At 44.5% G+C, this 15,541-nt stretch overlaps 2 protein-coding genes across 5 annotated transcripts in view; one reads left to right on the top strand and one right to left on the bottom strand.

Moving 5' to 3' along the window:
* PLA2G4A (phospholipase A2 group IVA) overlaps window positions 1–8,778 on the bottom strand; it is a 94,485-nt gene extending 85,707 nt beyond the window's left edge. Inside the window, exons 1-2 of one of the 4 annotated variants that reach the window (XM_033067801.1) lie at window positions 8,628–8,778; window positions 7,522–8,307 (exon numbers count right to left, since the gene is read on the bottom strand). The gene's annotated coding sequence lies outside the window, so the exon portion shown is untranslated. The other 3 variants (XM_033067806.2, XM_033067802.1, XM_033067808.1) reach the window with 3 other exon arrangements.
* Window positions 8,767–14,531, top strand: PTGS2 (prostaglandin-endoperoxide synthase 2). The gene is made up of 10 exons (XM_033067810.1): window positions 8,767–8,853; window positions 9,176–9,292; window positions 9,401–9,544; window positions 9,958–10,101; window positions 10,480–10,661; window positions 11,424–11,507; window positions 11,670–11,916; window positions 12,791–13,077; window positions 13,234–13,381; window positions 13,523–14,531. Exons 1-10 carry the CDS (start codon window positions 8,799–8,801, stop codon window positions 13,927–13,929), a joined length of 1,815 nt encoding a protein of 604 aa, XP_032923701.1. The 5' UTR covers window positions 8,767–8,798; the 3' UTR covers window positions 13,930–14,531.
* Window positions 14,532–15,541: the final 1,010 nt, after the last annotated feature.

Below are 15,541 nucleotides of genomic sequence, written 5' to 3'. Positions count from 1 at the left end.
GATCCCAGGTACAACAGGCATTACAGCTCAGGAATGAGCACTCCATCCCAAAACCAGGACTGATTCCAGATACTGGTGATTTAAAAAGAAGGTTAAAATGGCTATATGAAATGTGAAATTCAAAGCAAGTGAAAAAGATTCACCTTAAGATAAGGACAGAGCTATATCAGGTGGAAAAGCAGATTTTAATGCACAGGAACGTGAAGTCTTTATTAATATTTTGGTTAAGCATCAGAGCAAAATGGAACAGCTGAGAAAGAGTAAAATTAAAATCACCCTCCTAATTAAGTTGGAATCAGAACACCTGGGAAGGGAATGTTTTGAAATGTTCACCTGGATGAAATACAAACAGCCTTGGGATATGGAATGAAACATATTACTTCAATCAACACAATTTTTGATGACTGCAAGCCTGAAGTCGTTTAGGGTTTTTTGCATAGGAAGTGCTTCCAAGTTAGGTAAGTGTTATCCAGCAGGATATGAAACCATTGGACCTGAGGAGTTCTGCAAGCAGGCTTGTCTCACTCCTGTCCACCATAAACATTTTAACTGTCCCGATTCTGATGCTGTGCGTAAGTTCTTTACTTCATACTGATCTTGCACTACCTTGTGCTGAAGAGGACTTCCAGGTAATTGGCAATCACTAAAATATTCCAGCCCAATGATAAGTAGAGCATCCAAATCATTGCAATGTAAATCTCCATGGGGCTGCAGAGACTTGTTTTGGAGCAGGTAACAAATCACCTGATATGAAAATATTTCATGCCCAGTAGGTGCAGCACACAGAAAAGGATGTAATGTGGTTACCTGGTGATTCCTGCTCTGCTTTGCATTTGTTGGGGGCTTTTCCCCCACTCAGCATTGCTCACAGTCCTGCCTTTACTCATTTACATTCATTAGTGCTGCAGAGCGGGGAGAAAGGAGCCTTGGGTAAAGTCCCCAGCATTCCTATTGCTCAAGTATAACAAATATACTTGAAATATACTTAAACGTGTAAATATTTCCCCTCTTTCCTACCCTCTGGAAAGTCTATCAACATTTAAAATCCCCAGGAGCTAAGTGCAACACTTCAGAATGATTCTGTGTGGAACAATCCGTGTTTAGTGGATCTGGGCAGGAGCTGCAACCTTTCACACAAGTTCAGCGAGTAGAAGTTCACAGGGTCTCTCTTGCCACATCCACACTTCTATTCCCAGCCACCCCACACGGGCCCGACCCTGGATGATCCCAGGTCATGGAGTCCAGGAGAGCGGTGAGAGGAGCCACGGGGAGCAGTTTGCACGGCAGCTCTGGCTCTTCCCACAGAAATCTATTCAAGAGGAAACACAGGCGCTGCAGACAGTCAGGTGTTCTTTCCCCGGGAAGAGCTGGACCCCTTACGGAGCCGCAGGCACAGAAAAGCTCCTGGAGGAGCAGGGAGTTGTGATTCCCACTGATGGTCTGTCCCAAATCCATGACAGCCTTTGTGATGGCTGGAACAAGCCACACACAGGAACTGCCGATGCCACAGAGAAGCACTAGCCCAAAATTAGCTGCCCAGACGCAGCTCTGTGCTGGTGACACAAACCCTGCTATTTCTACCTTAACCTGGTCTCCAGCCCACTGGCCCTAGGTTGCTGGCAACTCTCTCCAAAACAATCCCTGGAAGAATGCCATCAAAACGAAACCCCAAAATAACACACACCACCAGAACGCTGCAAAGCCTTCATTTACTTAATGAACTCCCTCCAAGCAGCGCACAGAGAAGCAACCAGCACAGAGTTTCCATGGCTTAGAAACCAGACAAGCTGATTGTTTTCTGTTGGGCTTGTATGATTTATCTTCTCTACACCGGGGGTCAGGATGATAAATAAATCCCAAAGTATAGTCAGGACTGCCTCTGGATAAACAGAAAAATAGTACAAGAGAGACATGTCAATATTAAACCAAATTTACAACTTCTCCACAAAGAAACACCATCAAAATTCATTATATAGGATGAGTTGTGTGAAGAACAATAATAAGAACCATAAATTCACACACTTCACTTCTAAAAGTAATTCAACCAGACATGAGTTAGTCCCTAACCTGGACACTTCAGTTCCTGGAACAAACACTCTTGAATGAGAACACGTTCCCTTGGGAATCATGGTTAGAGTGTATGGTCTCCAAGATCTTTTCCAGCCTTAAGGGTCCTGTGATCCTCAGTTGCTCTTTCTGCAGGCACATGGGGCACCTGGCTGGTTTCAGGCTCCCCAAGACATCCAAATAGCAACAATAAAAACGGTGCTCCTGAAGAGGGATGACTGACACAGCTCCAGCACCAAAAAGAGATATGGGATGTTTTTCCTGGCAGATATAAAATCTCTGGGCAGTGGGTCTGAGCTATTACAGCCACTGCAGGGCTTGTAGATCCTTAATTATTTTCTATTTTTGTAACTTTGATCATTATACATTTTCCCTAACTATATATTCTAGGGAGAGGAGTCAAAGCCAGCGAGGTTTTATCTCCTGATGAGCATCTCCAGGGCACAGTTTCTTTGGAGGCTGGATTTTAAGCCCAGTGAGCCAGCCAGGTTTTTATGCCATTGCATAATTGGCCATCTCAAAAAGTACAAAAGCATTTGAGCAATTTCCAGATGATCTGCTTTTGCTTAGAGTCATATGTCTTGGCAAGACACAATATGATGTGATGTCTCCTTCCCAATCATCTAATTTTACTTTGAATAAAGCAGGAATTTCTCCAGTTTTTCTCTCCTGAGGTGTACATTGTCTTGGTCTTGTTCTGACCTGAGTAGCTGAACTCAGAGTATTTCTTCAAGTGCTTCCAATTCCACTGGTAACTACAAATAATTTGAGTTTCTGGAGGCCTGTTATGGAAAAGGATCATGGGGCACAATTTTAATCTGGTCGCCGAGTCCTTTTCCCTCACCAGTAATCATTCAATATCATTTCATCCCTTTTATTTCTTCATTTCTTCCTATTTGTTTTTAATTGTAAGGGTATGTTGGAAGCGTGGCAAAGTGACAAGCTATTGGAAAACAGTCCTGATTTAATTCCGGAAGTGAAGATAAGTAGAGAGGAGCCTTGGGAGCTTGGGTATGCTGCAGTGGGCAGAGCCTGCTCCAGGAGCCTCCCCACCCTGCTGCAAGCCATAGCCATAATTTGTGTGGGCACTGTCCATCCCAAGGGCAGCCATGGGAGCTGTGTCACGGAACATTCTTCTGTGGCTGACACTAGATGACTCCTCCAGCCTCCAGCTGGGAAGAGCTAGAGTCAGTTTTAAGGAACTCAGTGTCTCAGTATAAATATTTGAATCCCCTCTAGGCCCCAGGGAAGAGCCCAGGGGTACCTGTGGGCACCAAGGGAAGGGTCACAACAAGGAGCTTCAGAGTGAAGCTTCCCCCTTCTCAAAGCACTGGATGTCATTGCTCTGGGGAGACCTTGGAGCCCTTTCCAGTGCCTAAAGGGGCTCCAGGAGAGCTGGAGGGAGATTTGGGACAAGGGATGGAGGGACAGGACACAGGGGATGGCTTCCCACTGCCAGAGGGCAGGGTCAGATGGGATCTTGGGAAGGATATTGAGGGTGGGGAGGCCCTGGCACAGGATGCCCAGAGAACCTGTGGCTGCTCTTGGATGCCTGGCAGTGTCCCAGGCCAGGCTGGATGGGCTTGGAGCAACCTGGACTAGTGGAAGGTGTTCTTGCATGGAATTGCATGGGCTTTAAGATCCCTTCCAACCCAAACAGTCCTGGGATTTTGTGATTCCATGAAACCATGAATTCACAGACAACCTTACAAAACCCAGCAGAGCAGAGCTTACTGGGTGGAACAGCAGGTTTTGCACCGTTGTAAACCAATCTGGTAAATGCTCTTGTAGAAAAAAAAAAGTCTTATTTGCAGAAGTAATGTTTCCTTTCTTTAAACTGAATGAAAATGGGGTTAATGAATAAAGCTAAATAAACTTCAGTACCCAAAGGCATGTTTTATGTTACAAAGCATTATACTGAAACAATTTTCCACTCAGCAAAACCTACTTCAGTTTCCCTTATCCAGTTTAATGTCCATATGCTTGAAGCAAAGGAAAATTCCACATGATTGCATTTGCACAACAAAAGAGCATGAGGCGGGATGACAGATTTCACTAAAAGTTAAGCAGGAAGTTGCTAAAAGAAAATTCCAGCATCCGCATTGAGGAGGGAAGTATTTGGAAATCTTTCTAAGGAGGGTTTTCTGTCAGGTTTCCCACAGAAATATAGCACTTCAATATACAATGCTTTCTAAAAATGGCACAGCAGAAGCAATTACCTTAATGTGAGTTGCAGCCGGTGACCAAAAGCAGATAAAATGTCAGCTGACGTTTCTTTATGTAAGGCAGTTACAAAATCTCATGACGTATTTCAGAGCTGCCTGTGATCAAATGTCCACATCAGAAACACATGGAGACTGCGTGGGGAAAAACAGGGGCTCTGCAAATCCCAGGATCACGGGAGCGGGCAAGTTCACAGCTTAACTTTGGTAATAATTCCCAATAACAATTGCCAATAAAGAAAATACCCTTTCCTTCAGTCAAGAAACAATGAAGAATATTTTCCATTTTAAGAGGTACAGCTTATATAGAAAAAAAAAAATCCCATCGATGAGTGCATCCAAGCAAAGTCTCTGAAAAATTATCTGAAGTGAAGTAGCCACTAATCCAGAGTGTGGCTGCCAAAATCTTACGTTAATAGCTTGTGCTTATGGCCCTCCCCTTCACCATAAAAAGGAATTTAAAGTCTGGTGACTTAAAAAAAAAAGGATCAATTGTAGTTAGAATGAAATTTTCAGTCAGCCTCTGCCTCAAACTACCATATAGGATAAAAATGTTGTGCTTCATCCTCCATTCATCAATGCTACTTGGAAAAAGGTCATCCTAGAGAGCTTTGAGCTGAGTTTAAGTCATTTAGGGCTTGTTTGTCAGGAACTAGTCAAGCAGGACTGAAGTTGTGACTACCAAGAGTGCCAATGAGGAAAGGAATCATCTAATCCATTTCATTTGAACAAAAAAACCCCACAGTTCTGAAAGCCATTTCTGCAGGGGCTTCATTCATTCCCTTCCATTTAAAATCATGGGGATTCAGTGTCTGAGCACCTCACAAGGAAAGAGCTCAGCCTTGCTTTGGATCGGTTGGAGATCCACATTTAAGCTGAGCAAAATGGAGCAATTGTTGTGCTCTTTTCCTCTCTGGTTTGGTAACAAATTGATGTGTATCATGTTCCAAGCAGTGTGCAGATGCCCTGTAGTCATGGTATCATACAGGTATCCGGCAAAGAATTTGCAAAGCAAACAGGCCTGGGAAAAACCTGGGCACCACACAGCACTTACAGGTGTCTCATTTCACATCTCATCTCTGCAGGTAAATCTGATGTAAAGTCACTCTTCTCACCTGTTTCATTACAGCCTCTAACTTAGAACTAGGTCTGTCAAGAATGCCAGGAAATTAAAACAAGAACTCAGAGACATTATTAAAAACAGAGGCTTGGAAAGGGTTTGTTAAGCAGGGCTTACTCTATGCAGATGTTACAGATAAAATAAAATCTATCATATTGGAAAGCATTCCTCAAAACTGTTACTGGCTTGCAAATAAAACACAAGCTGTGGATTTACACTGTTTTCCAGCAGCTAAAGCCCAAAGGGAAGCTGCTCTAAAAAGGAAAACAAAAGAGGGGTCTCAAACTTGCTCAGGTCTTGCCTAAGTCAGATGTAGATTTTGCGCCACCCACCTATGTTTTCGGACATTTAAAAAATTACAATTCCAGGAGTAAAAATAACCCCAACTGAAGCTGATCTGGATAACAAGATATGCTCCATTTCCCCGCACTCATGTGCACAGGGACCCCCCTGAGGTGAGCTCCCAGCTCACCCTCCTGCTCCTGGTGCCCCTAGAACAGGTGTGTGCCAGCAGCCCCAGCCCATGCACCAACATTCCTTGCCAATCACTATCCATGGGATTTCTCCTGAGAGCAAGGCAATCCAGCTCCCAGCTCTCACACCCTCTATATTCATATGCAGTTTTGCCTGGAATTGATTTGTGTTCTGAACAATTCCAAAATTGCCGTAGCCTGGAAACCCCATAAATGAGGTACCTTTTTATTGCAATTTTCCTGGGGAAAATAAGCAAACTTCCCTTGTCTCCAAACCAGGTAATGAGTACTTTTCCAGGGTGCCAATGAAACTGGGACCCAAGTGCTCAGTGCTCTATGAGCACACAGCAGGAAGAGACAGAGAAGTAGAGCCCAGTTGCCTGGCCAGGGTGATCCCAAGAAAGCACAAAGCAATGTCATAACCAAACCCTTCTGTTGAGAGAGTTCTCATACTGCAAAAGGCACAAAATAGATGTTTAAAGACACCAACTTCCCCCGAAGATCCTTCAGTTCTCAGTAACATTTTTGGGACATCCAGGATTGTTATTGTATCTGTGTCTGACTTGGGAGCAACGTATCCAAACTGAGAGCAAACTTCAGATTGAGTTTCCTTCTGTCATAAAAGAGCAGGAAAAGGGCACAGAGCAGATGAAATTGAATCACATCCCATAAAACTACTGCACTATAAAACATGAGATTGCCACAGTCACAGAGGGAGGGGAAATACTTCAAACACACAAAAAAGGCTCAAGGATAAATTCAGTGCTAATTCAGCTGGGTTCAGCTGATCCATCGCGAAATGGAGTAGCACCAGTGCTGAGAGACAATGTTTTCCCAGTTGCCACTCCATCTCCCCTTCTTTGGGTGGCATTACTGAAGCATGTCAGTCCTTACAGGTCACTGCATCCTCTGTCCTGAACCCTTGCCTTGGAAAGGTGTGAATCTATGCAGTTAAACCAAAAACGGAAACAGGAACAGCTTCAGGGAATTTCCTCCAGAAATGTCAGCGAACGCAAAAAGGCTGAGGTTGACGAAGGTTCTCTGTTCCACAGGCTGCTCTCACCTGAACCAAAAGGTACTTCAAGTAACAGAAAGAAAAATAACACTAATTCTTAACAAAGATCGTTTATGTGCTAAAAACAAAAAGAGCATTTACTTGATGCATAAAATCTCCACCTGGTGGCGAATCTTGCCACAGCAAACTTTCATTTCTAAAAAAAATTTTCTTTCCAACATACAACCAGTTCTTTACCTGAGCTAATCCCAAAGCATCAAGTGGGGAAGGGCAGCCTTCAGAGAAGCAGCGCTATTGTATCTCCCTGATTTTTCATTATTTTGGAAAGCTGGAGAATCCCTTCAATTATACTGCAGCGGAGGGTCACACAGGTGACCTTCCCCAGCCAAAATCAGACTCGAGAGAGGTCACATCACAACGAATGCAGCATTGGGTGGAAGGTGGGGGGCACTGCCTGGTTTTCCAGCTGCAGAAGTACTGCTTCCCAAGGGGAAACATCCTCTCCAAAGCCTGGAGTTCTGCCCTGCTTCTTGGTTTACATATTGATTAATTATAATACTTGAAAACTTTAAGCATCATCAGTTATCTGTATCTCCAGGGTCCTCTAAATCACAGCACACTTACCTCTGTCTTATCATTTCAGGAGCAATTGGTGGCATACAATTACTTCAGTTTTCCCCTTAATGTTGCTGGTTCTATACTCTAGAAACATTTTCCTATGCACATTATTTCAACAAAATGTCTCACTTGCCTGCTGTTTGCAGTAAAATCTTATCATGTGACAGCATCCACAAAAACTTTGTGAGATGAAACAAAATCAGTGTGAGATGGACGTATGAAATGTAGGAAAATGTGTGTAGACCCTGGTGCTGTGCATGCCATAGCCTGATCCACTGAATAACCAGCATTCCGTAATTAATTGATTTGGTTTATGCAAAAACAAAATATCGCCTTTTTTTACATTTGATACGATTGAGCAAGATGTGGCCACAGGTTCCAGTAGTCCCCAGTTCAGTTGGGTGGACTGACATCCTCTGCTTAAGCCTGTGGTTTCTGCATGCAAATGTATAAAGAAATATTATCTGCCTTCTCTTGATTATGCAGCTTTTCATGTACCAGTCCAAAACATCCAGGAAGACCTACTACTGATGTACACAAATTACTCATTGACCACATTAGACTTTGGGGCCAAAAATAAGATTATGTTTAAACGGTCCTAATCCACTTTCTGTCAAGTCACGGATTTGTAATTCAAACACCATCAGGCTCACAAGCTATCTCTGTTGAAGGCACGATGGGTTTTTGGTGTTTAATGCTGACCTCGAGGGCGAAAGTGCAGCTGCACAATGTGGGGTTGCACAACAGCATGACATCCTCCCGCTTTCATTGTTGCTCCTCACGCAACAGCGACTAAAAATAGTAATAAAGCGTTCTGATTAATAAAAGCTAATCTATGACCAAAAGATAAAGTATTCTCCATGAAATGACGGAAAAACTGTTTACAGTGCAGTTGGGGTGGGGGAAGCCTGAATTCAAAGTAAAACGAAATTCCCCGCAGCATTCCTTCCTTCCCGCTGTTCGTGGCGCTTCACAGCACGAGTGTGATCACAGTGCTCCGAATGAAATGAATGAAATGAATAATGAATGCTAATGAATGAAATAAATAGCGAATAGGAGCCCCGCGCCGGCCGGAGCCCGCGGCGTCCCCTCAGCCGCCCACAGGCTCCCACCTGCAACGCGCGGTGCCAGGCCAGGCGGGCGGGCCGTGTCAGCGGAGAAATTCCCCCCCTCCCCTTCTTCCGCCTGGTGACTCAGCCGAACTCCACACGCTATAAATACGGGATGTGCAGTAGGACCGGCACTTGGAGCTGCCGAGCCCGCCCCGCCTGTCCAGCCACGTCATGCCGCTGCTGCCCCTGGCCCTGCTGGCCGCGCTGCTGGCCGCCGGCCGCGCCGGTGAGTCCGCCCCGCAGTACCCGCTCTGCCTCGCTGCTTCTCCTGCTCCTCGCTCTCCTGCCGCTTCCCTGCCGTGTGCGGGTGCCAGGCCCCCGCTGCCTGTGAGGGATGGTCTCCCCTTCTGAGGGGCCAGACAAGAGGCGAATTCCTGCGCTGTTAAAAGCTGCTGCCCGGTAGCCCAGAGGCTACCGTGGATGGATGGTCGCTGGGATGCCTCCCTGATCCGCGTTAAACTGCAGGGCATTCTCGTTCGCTGTGTAAAGCCCTGGGAAGGTGGGAGTGTATTGCAGAGATGCTAACCCGAGCTCTGGTTCCCCCGCAGCCAACCCTTGCTGCTCGAACCCCTGCCAGAACAGAGGCGTCTGCATGACCGCTGGGCCGGATCGCTACGAGTGTGACTGCACCAGGACAGGCTACTACGGGCAGAACTGCAGCACACGTGAGTGTCCCACACCCCTCTCCGCGGAAAGGAAGCATGAGCCAATTCCACCATTGCAGGTATTCTCCATCAGCTAATTAATAATAACCTTCCCATTGTTGCTTGCAGCGGAATTCTTCACGTGGCTCAAGGTAGCACTGAAACCATCACCAAACACTGTCCACTACATCCTCACCCACTTCCAAGGAGTCTGGAATATCATCAACAACATTCCCTTCTTACGGGACGCTATTATGAGATACGTACTAACGTGTAAGTGTGAATTGTCTCTTCCATTCCTCTTAAAGCTTACTCCGGAATATTGCACTGAATTGATCTATCTACAAACCAAGCAACCTAAATTGCACTGAAGTTAAAACACCAAAATTTAAGACTTCTGCATGATGCGGGCATGCTGAAGTGCAGCTTGATTCTGCTTTCTGCAAGAGTCCAGGATTTTGCTGGCATGAACCTGGCACGCCACTGCTCGTGTTCATAGAGATCCATCTGGTCAGCCAGGATCCAGTACTGTTATTCAGTAACTGTAATCACATTTAGCATCAGTAACTGATATGTGTGGAATTTTCTACTGCTGCCAAATATATGCAAAAGATCTGGCGTTGTGATTTACTTTTTGAGATTAAAATGTACAGTTAAAAATAACCAAATATTTATTTGTCTTTCAGCAAGATCACACTTGATTGACAGCCCACCAACTTACAATAGTGACTACAATTACAAAACCTGGGAAGCTTATTCCAATCTCTCCTACTACACGAGAAGCCTTCCACCAGTAGGACTTGACTGCCCAACACCAATGGGTGTTAAAGGTGAGGAATGAACCAGACACGTAATGATTGCTTGGTCTTTTCTAAGAGGAAAAAATAAATAGTAGTTCCTATGAGACCTTCTTGTCTCTAGCCATTTTTGAGGGTAGCTGACTTTAGGAATAACCATGTTTTGGATATATTGTTTAAAGATCTAAAATATATTATTCTGGTTCTTGCTATTGAGTTGTATGCTAAAAGCAGGGAATTGAGAAATTTCTAATTAAATCAAGAAAGTGAGCATAGAAAAGTAGGCAATTCCCCTTGTTTGTATCCTGCTGTCATCATATTCCACTGAAAGTCATAAGCTTTTTTGTTAGGAATGAACTTCAGTATTGCATAAAGGGTTCTTGAGTTTCTCACTGTCTGTTTCTCCCGCAGGTAAGAAAGAGCTTCCGGATTCAACGCTGATCGTGGAGAAGTTTTTGCTGAGGAGAAAGTTTATTCCCGACCCGCAGGGCACAAACGTGATGTTCACATTCTTTGCCCAGCACTTCACCCACCAGTTCTTCAAGACGGACCACAAGAGGGGCCCTGCCTTCACCAGAGCGCTCGGCCATGGGGTACGGTGACAGCTGGGGACATGGCTCATGCTCTTTGGGAGCTGCTGAGTGGCTGGAATGGCTGGAATGGCATCCTGTGGGTTGCCAGGGGACACAAACACCTGTGCACACAATCCCATGGGATTACCCCTTCTGTAACTGTTCCTCAGGCCAAATTCCAGTGGTTGGCAACCTCTCTTCCCAGATCAGAACCGTGTGCTCTGCACAAGTGGTTCTGTTTAAAATACCTGTTCCCAAAAGTCTGCTTTCACCTAAAGCATGCTAGATGTAGTGCATATCCAGTCAGTTTCAAAGAGCTCTATCCAGCACTTCAGTATTGCCTATGTATTGCTAATAGCCTTAGTTTAAAAAGGACTTCAAAAGCAGACTTGGATTTAAGATCTTTACCTACAAGATAGGCATCCTTTGGACAAAGTGTTCTTCACTATAAGTGTCACTCCTATGTTCAAACAAAAGCTATAAACTGTGTGTGTATATATGGAAAGCTGTCTGCTTAATAAAAAGTTGCTGACACTTTAAACAGAGACCTTTTAAATTGCTGATGTAAGAACCTCCTGTTACGCAGAGATGGCACCGGTTGCCAGGAAATAATTTGGCTTCATCTTAAATATTGGTGCATGATACTTATAAGGTAGCCTTAATATAATTAAAAAGTAAACATCTAGGGGGTGAACTCCTATTGGTATCCATAGAAGTGGGACTTATCCTAAAATAGCAAAAAATGCAGGTTGGCTTCATGTCTCAAATGCTCTTATTTTATAGGTTGACTTGAATCACATCTATGGAGAGACTCTGGAGAGACAACTTAAACTGAGGCTTCGAAAGGATGGAAAGCTAAAATACCAGGTATGTCTTAGCTCAGAATTCCTACCTTCTTACTGAATGGCATTGATTTGCTAAATTAGTGCTGTGTGAATGGTGATCTAAAGTGTGAGTCAGAGCTGAGAGTCGACAGAACTTAACCAAAGTATCGTAGCTCACAGCTCCTGTTGTTTCCCACTTGCGCAGATGATCGATGGAGAAATGTACCCGCCGACGGTGCGGGACACGCAGGCAGAGATGCTGTACCCACCCCACGTGCCTGAGCACCTGCAGTTCTCTGTGGGGCAGGAGGTGTTTGGGCTGGTGCCGGGACTGATGATGTACGCCACGATCTGGCTGCGCGAGCACAACCGCGTCTGCGACGTGCTCAAGAGCCAGCACCCTGACTGGGATGATGAGCAGCTCTTCCAGACCACCCGGCTCATACTGATAGGTGAGAGCCCCTGCTGCTGTGTGCAGCTCCAGCCTGCATGGCTGGAGTGAGGGTGAAGCTATCCTGTAATCTGGGGTGTGAGTGGCTCCTTCATGGCCTGTCGCTGGGGTCATGTTGAGGTGCAGCTTCCCCCAGCTCTGTTGAAGATGGAACTGAAGAAAACTCAACAACCCTCGATTCTCTCATCTGAGGGAAGCGAAACTGAAAGCAGTGAAAAGATAGGAAGTTTAGGTTCCTTTCTCAGAGAAAGCCTGTGAGGCTGGATGATCTCAGGCTCCCTGATCTGGGGCTTTTTTTTCCCCCTAGGGTTGGGTCAGCTCAGGTATGCTTTAAAAGAAAGGCTGTGATTAAGTCTAAAGTTCAGAAGGTTATGTAAAATGTAACTGCATAGTTCTCCTGTCTAATTGTGTGCCCAGTGATATTTCAACTTATGTAAATGGTGATGTGTTCTAAGCTGGAAAAAACCTTGCCCCAACTGAAACCATAAACCAAGACAATTGTATTGCATAGTTCAGAAGCTGAGATTTGCTTTCAGACATCAACTTTTTTGATTATCCCCCCTCTATCCTAGAGATATGGTATAACTGAACACAGTGTAAATATTGGTGTGTGCTGTTCTGTGGAGGGTGCAAGGAATTGTGTCTTGGGAGGGGAAAAACAGACTGTAGAAAACACCTCACTACCCACAGCCTAGAACTCTTGGGATCTGTTCCACCCCTTAGTCACACAAAATACATGAATTGCTTTCTAGAAGAGATTACAGAAAAGTGTTTGTTGTCCTGATCACTGTAGTATATTTTTTTAAAGTTCAGAAATGGTATTTTCCCTGCCACTGAAGAGAAGCAACATTATCTCCTGTTCCGTTGTCCAACAGGAGAGACAATCAAGATTGTTATAGAGGACTATGTGCAGCACCTGAGTGGGTACCACTTCAAGCTGAAGTTTGACCCTGAGCTGCTCTTCAACCAGAGGTTCCAGTACCAGAACCGCATCGCAGCCGAGTTCAACACCCTGTACCACTGGCACCCATTGCTGCCTGACACCTTCCACATCCACGACCAGGAGTACACCTTCCAGCAGTTCCTCTACAACAACTCCATCATGCTGGAGCATGGACTCTCCCATATGGTTGAATCTTTCTCCAAGCAAAGCGCTGGCAGGGTAGGTCCTTCCTCAAGTTGATGGTGAACTGACAGGCATGAGCAGTGGTGGGACAAGGGAATGGGATAAAGATATTTAAAACTGATCACTGGAAAGGCATAACTTCCTTGTGACTCATATCAGGAGATCTTACAGCTTTTCCTCTTTCTTGAACAGGTTGCTGGTGGGAAGAACGTTCCTGCTGCAGTACAGAAAGTGGCAAAGGCCTCCATTGACCAAAGCAGGCAGATGAGGTACCAGTCCTTGAACGAGTACAGGAAACGCTTCATGCTGAAACCGTTCCGATCCTTTGAAGAGCTTACAGGTAACAGTCCTCGTCCTTCCCAGTAAATGAGAGACACTGTTTAAAAATGCCCAGAGTGCTGCAGTGTCATTACTGGCCTTGAGCAGGACAGTCTTGCACAGAAAATGGGATTTTTCCACTTACAGTTTTTACTCGTTGCAGGAGAAAAAGAGATGGCAGCGGAGCTGGAGGAGCTGTACGGGGACATCGATGCCATGGAGCTGTACCCAGGCCTGCTGGTGGAGAAGCCCCGGCCCGGGGCCATCTTTGGCGAGACCATGGTGGAGATGGGGGCGCCGTTCTCCCTGAAGGGGCTGATGGGCAACGCCATCTGCTCCCCCGAGTACTGGAAGCCCAGCACCTTCGGGGGCAAGGTGGGCTTTGACATCGTCAACACGGCCTCCCTGCAGAAGCTCATCTGCAACAACGTCAAGGGCTGTCCCTTCACTGCCTTCCACATCCTGCCTCCCGAGCCCACCAAGACCACAATTAACGTTAGTACCTCAAAAACTGCCATGGAAGATATCAACCCCACGCTCCTGCTGAAAGAGCGCTCTGCCGAGCTGTAGAAATCCAGCTATCTATCTATTTATTTATTTATTTAACTGTGTTATTTATTCTATTTATGGCTTAGTATTTAAAAAAACAACTTGAGCATCTTCATTGTGGGGGTTGCCTTAAATTCCTTACTGAGGTAAGGCTTCCATTTACAAAAGGGATTTTCTGTGTTTCAGCTTGACAGTGGTGAATCCCTTGTTTAAAATCTTCTGTAACAGAATGATGTATTCCAAAATGGATAAAGGTTCCACCTTCTTTTTACTATTGTTTTAATACTTGATGAAGGGGAGTGGTGGTGATTCTGTCTGTCAGTTTTCATAGGTCACATAACACTACAAAAGCAACTTTTTTTCTCAGCAACTTGAAAGCAGCTATTTACCTAAAAGTACAAGAAAAAAATCTGACTTAATGAAAACTGCCAGAAGAGATTATGGATTTCATATGAGCACTCAAAAATGAACAAAAAAAAATACTTGAGTCTCACTTCTTTATGTAAGGTCAGAAAATGCATTGCATTTGTTGTTGATACTACCTCTCCCTCTCTGCAGATAGAGCACTTTGTATCATAACTTAATGTCTCTTATGTGCAAATCCACTTCTGCATTTAGATGAAAGCAAATATTTTTACAACTTTTTAAAATATGTTTTTGATGTTTTAAATATTTAAGTAATTTTTTTACAACTTTTTAAAAATGTTTTTAATATTTTAAATAATTTAAGTATTTTAAATATTTAAAGAAAATAGTACTTTTCCTGGATTCTGCTTCCTTTTGAAGGAAGTGTGACAGGTGCTTTAGTTGTGTAAGGAGGGGAGAATGAGATACTGAGATACTCTCAGGCTGCAATACAAAGCTGCTTGCATTTGGATAAGGATGTTTTCTTTATGTAACTCTGGGGAGGTCTTAACTTTAGCCCAAGGCACTGGGATTCCTTTCATAGCTGTAGTTCTCTGGTCTACTTGATAATGTAATTTCAATGTCTGTTACTCTAAGGACAGGAGGACAGTATAGCTGGAGTTAGGATGTGCTGTGGCTTTGTGCTCCCAAAAGCAGGGGAGCTATAAACTAAGCAGCTCTGTAAATACACAGAGAACTGAGAGAATCAGTAGCACTTCCAGGCACAGAAGGTAGCTCTGCCTGTGTGCACAAGCTGTACATGCAATTTGTACTTCTATTTATTGGGAGGGGGAGGAGGGATAATGTTTTATTTATAATTTATAAACAGAGGTATTTTAAGTAAGTGGCTTAAGCTTCTTTAGAAATGGCCAGCACAAAATCTCCTAGACATATTTGTCCTAATCCAGCAGTAAAATATCTAGTCTCATCTGGGCACATAGTTACACAAGATCTTGTATAGGACTTCAGACTTTGCATGTAAGGGTATCTTTTTTTAATTTCTAGAGAGGAAATGTAGAAGATGATCTTCCCATAAAAGCAGCTGGGGAACTATAGGGAAAAAGAAAATGTCACTTCAGACTGGAATAGAGCAGCAACCGGGTATTCTGTGCCCCTGCCCAAAATTCCTTGACTACTTGTGGAAAAGGACTTGAGTTTTCTATTTCATCTGAACTCTCAAGCACTTGTAGGGGCTTGTGCATTGTACCGGCTCTGGCAGCAGTGTAGT

Source organism: Catharus ustulatus, chromosome 9 (assembly GCF_009819885.2).
Source record: "Catharus ustulatus isolate bCatUst1 chromosome 9, bCatUst1.pri.v2, whole genome shotgun sequence".
NCBI classification, from domain to species: domain Eukaryota; kingdom Metazoa; phylum Chordata; class Aves; order Passeriformes; family Turdidae; genus Catharus; species Catharus ustulatus.
The sequence above is the reverse complement of the archived record's forward strand: the minus strand, read 5'-3'. Positions and strand labels throughout refer to the sequence as shown.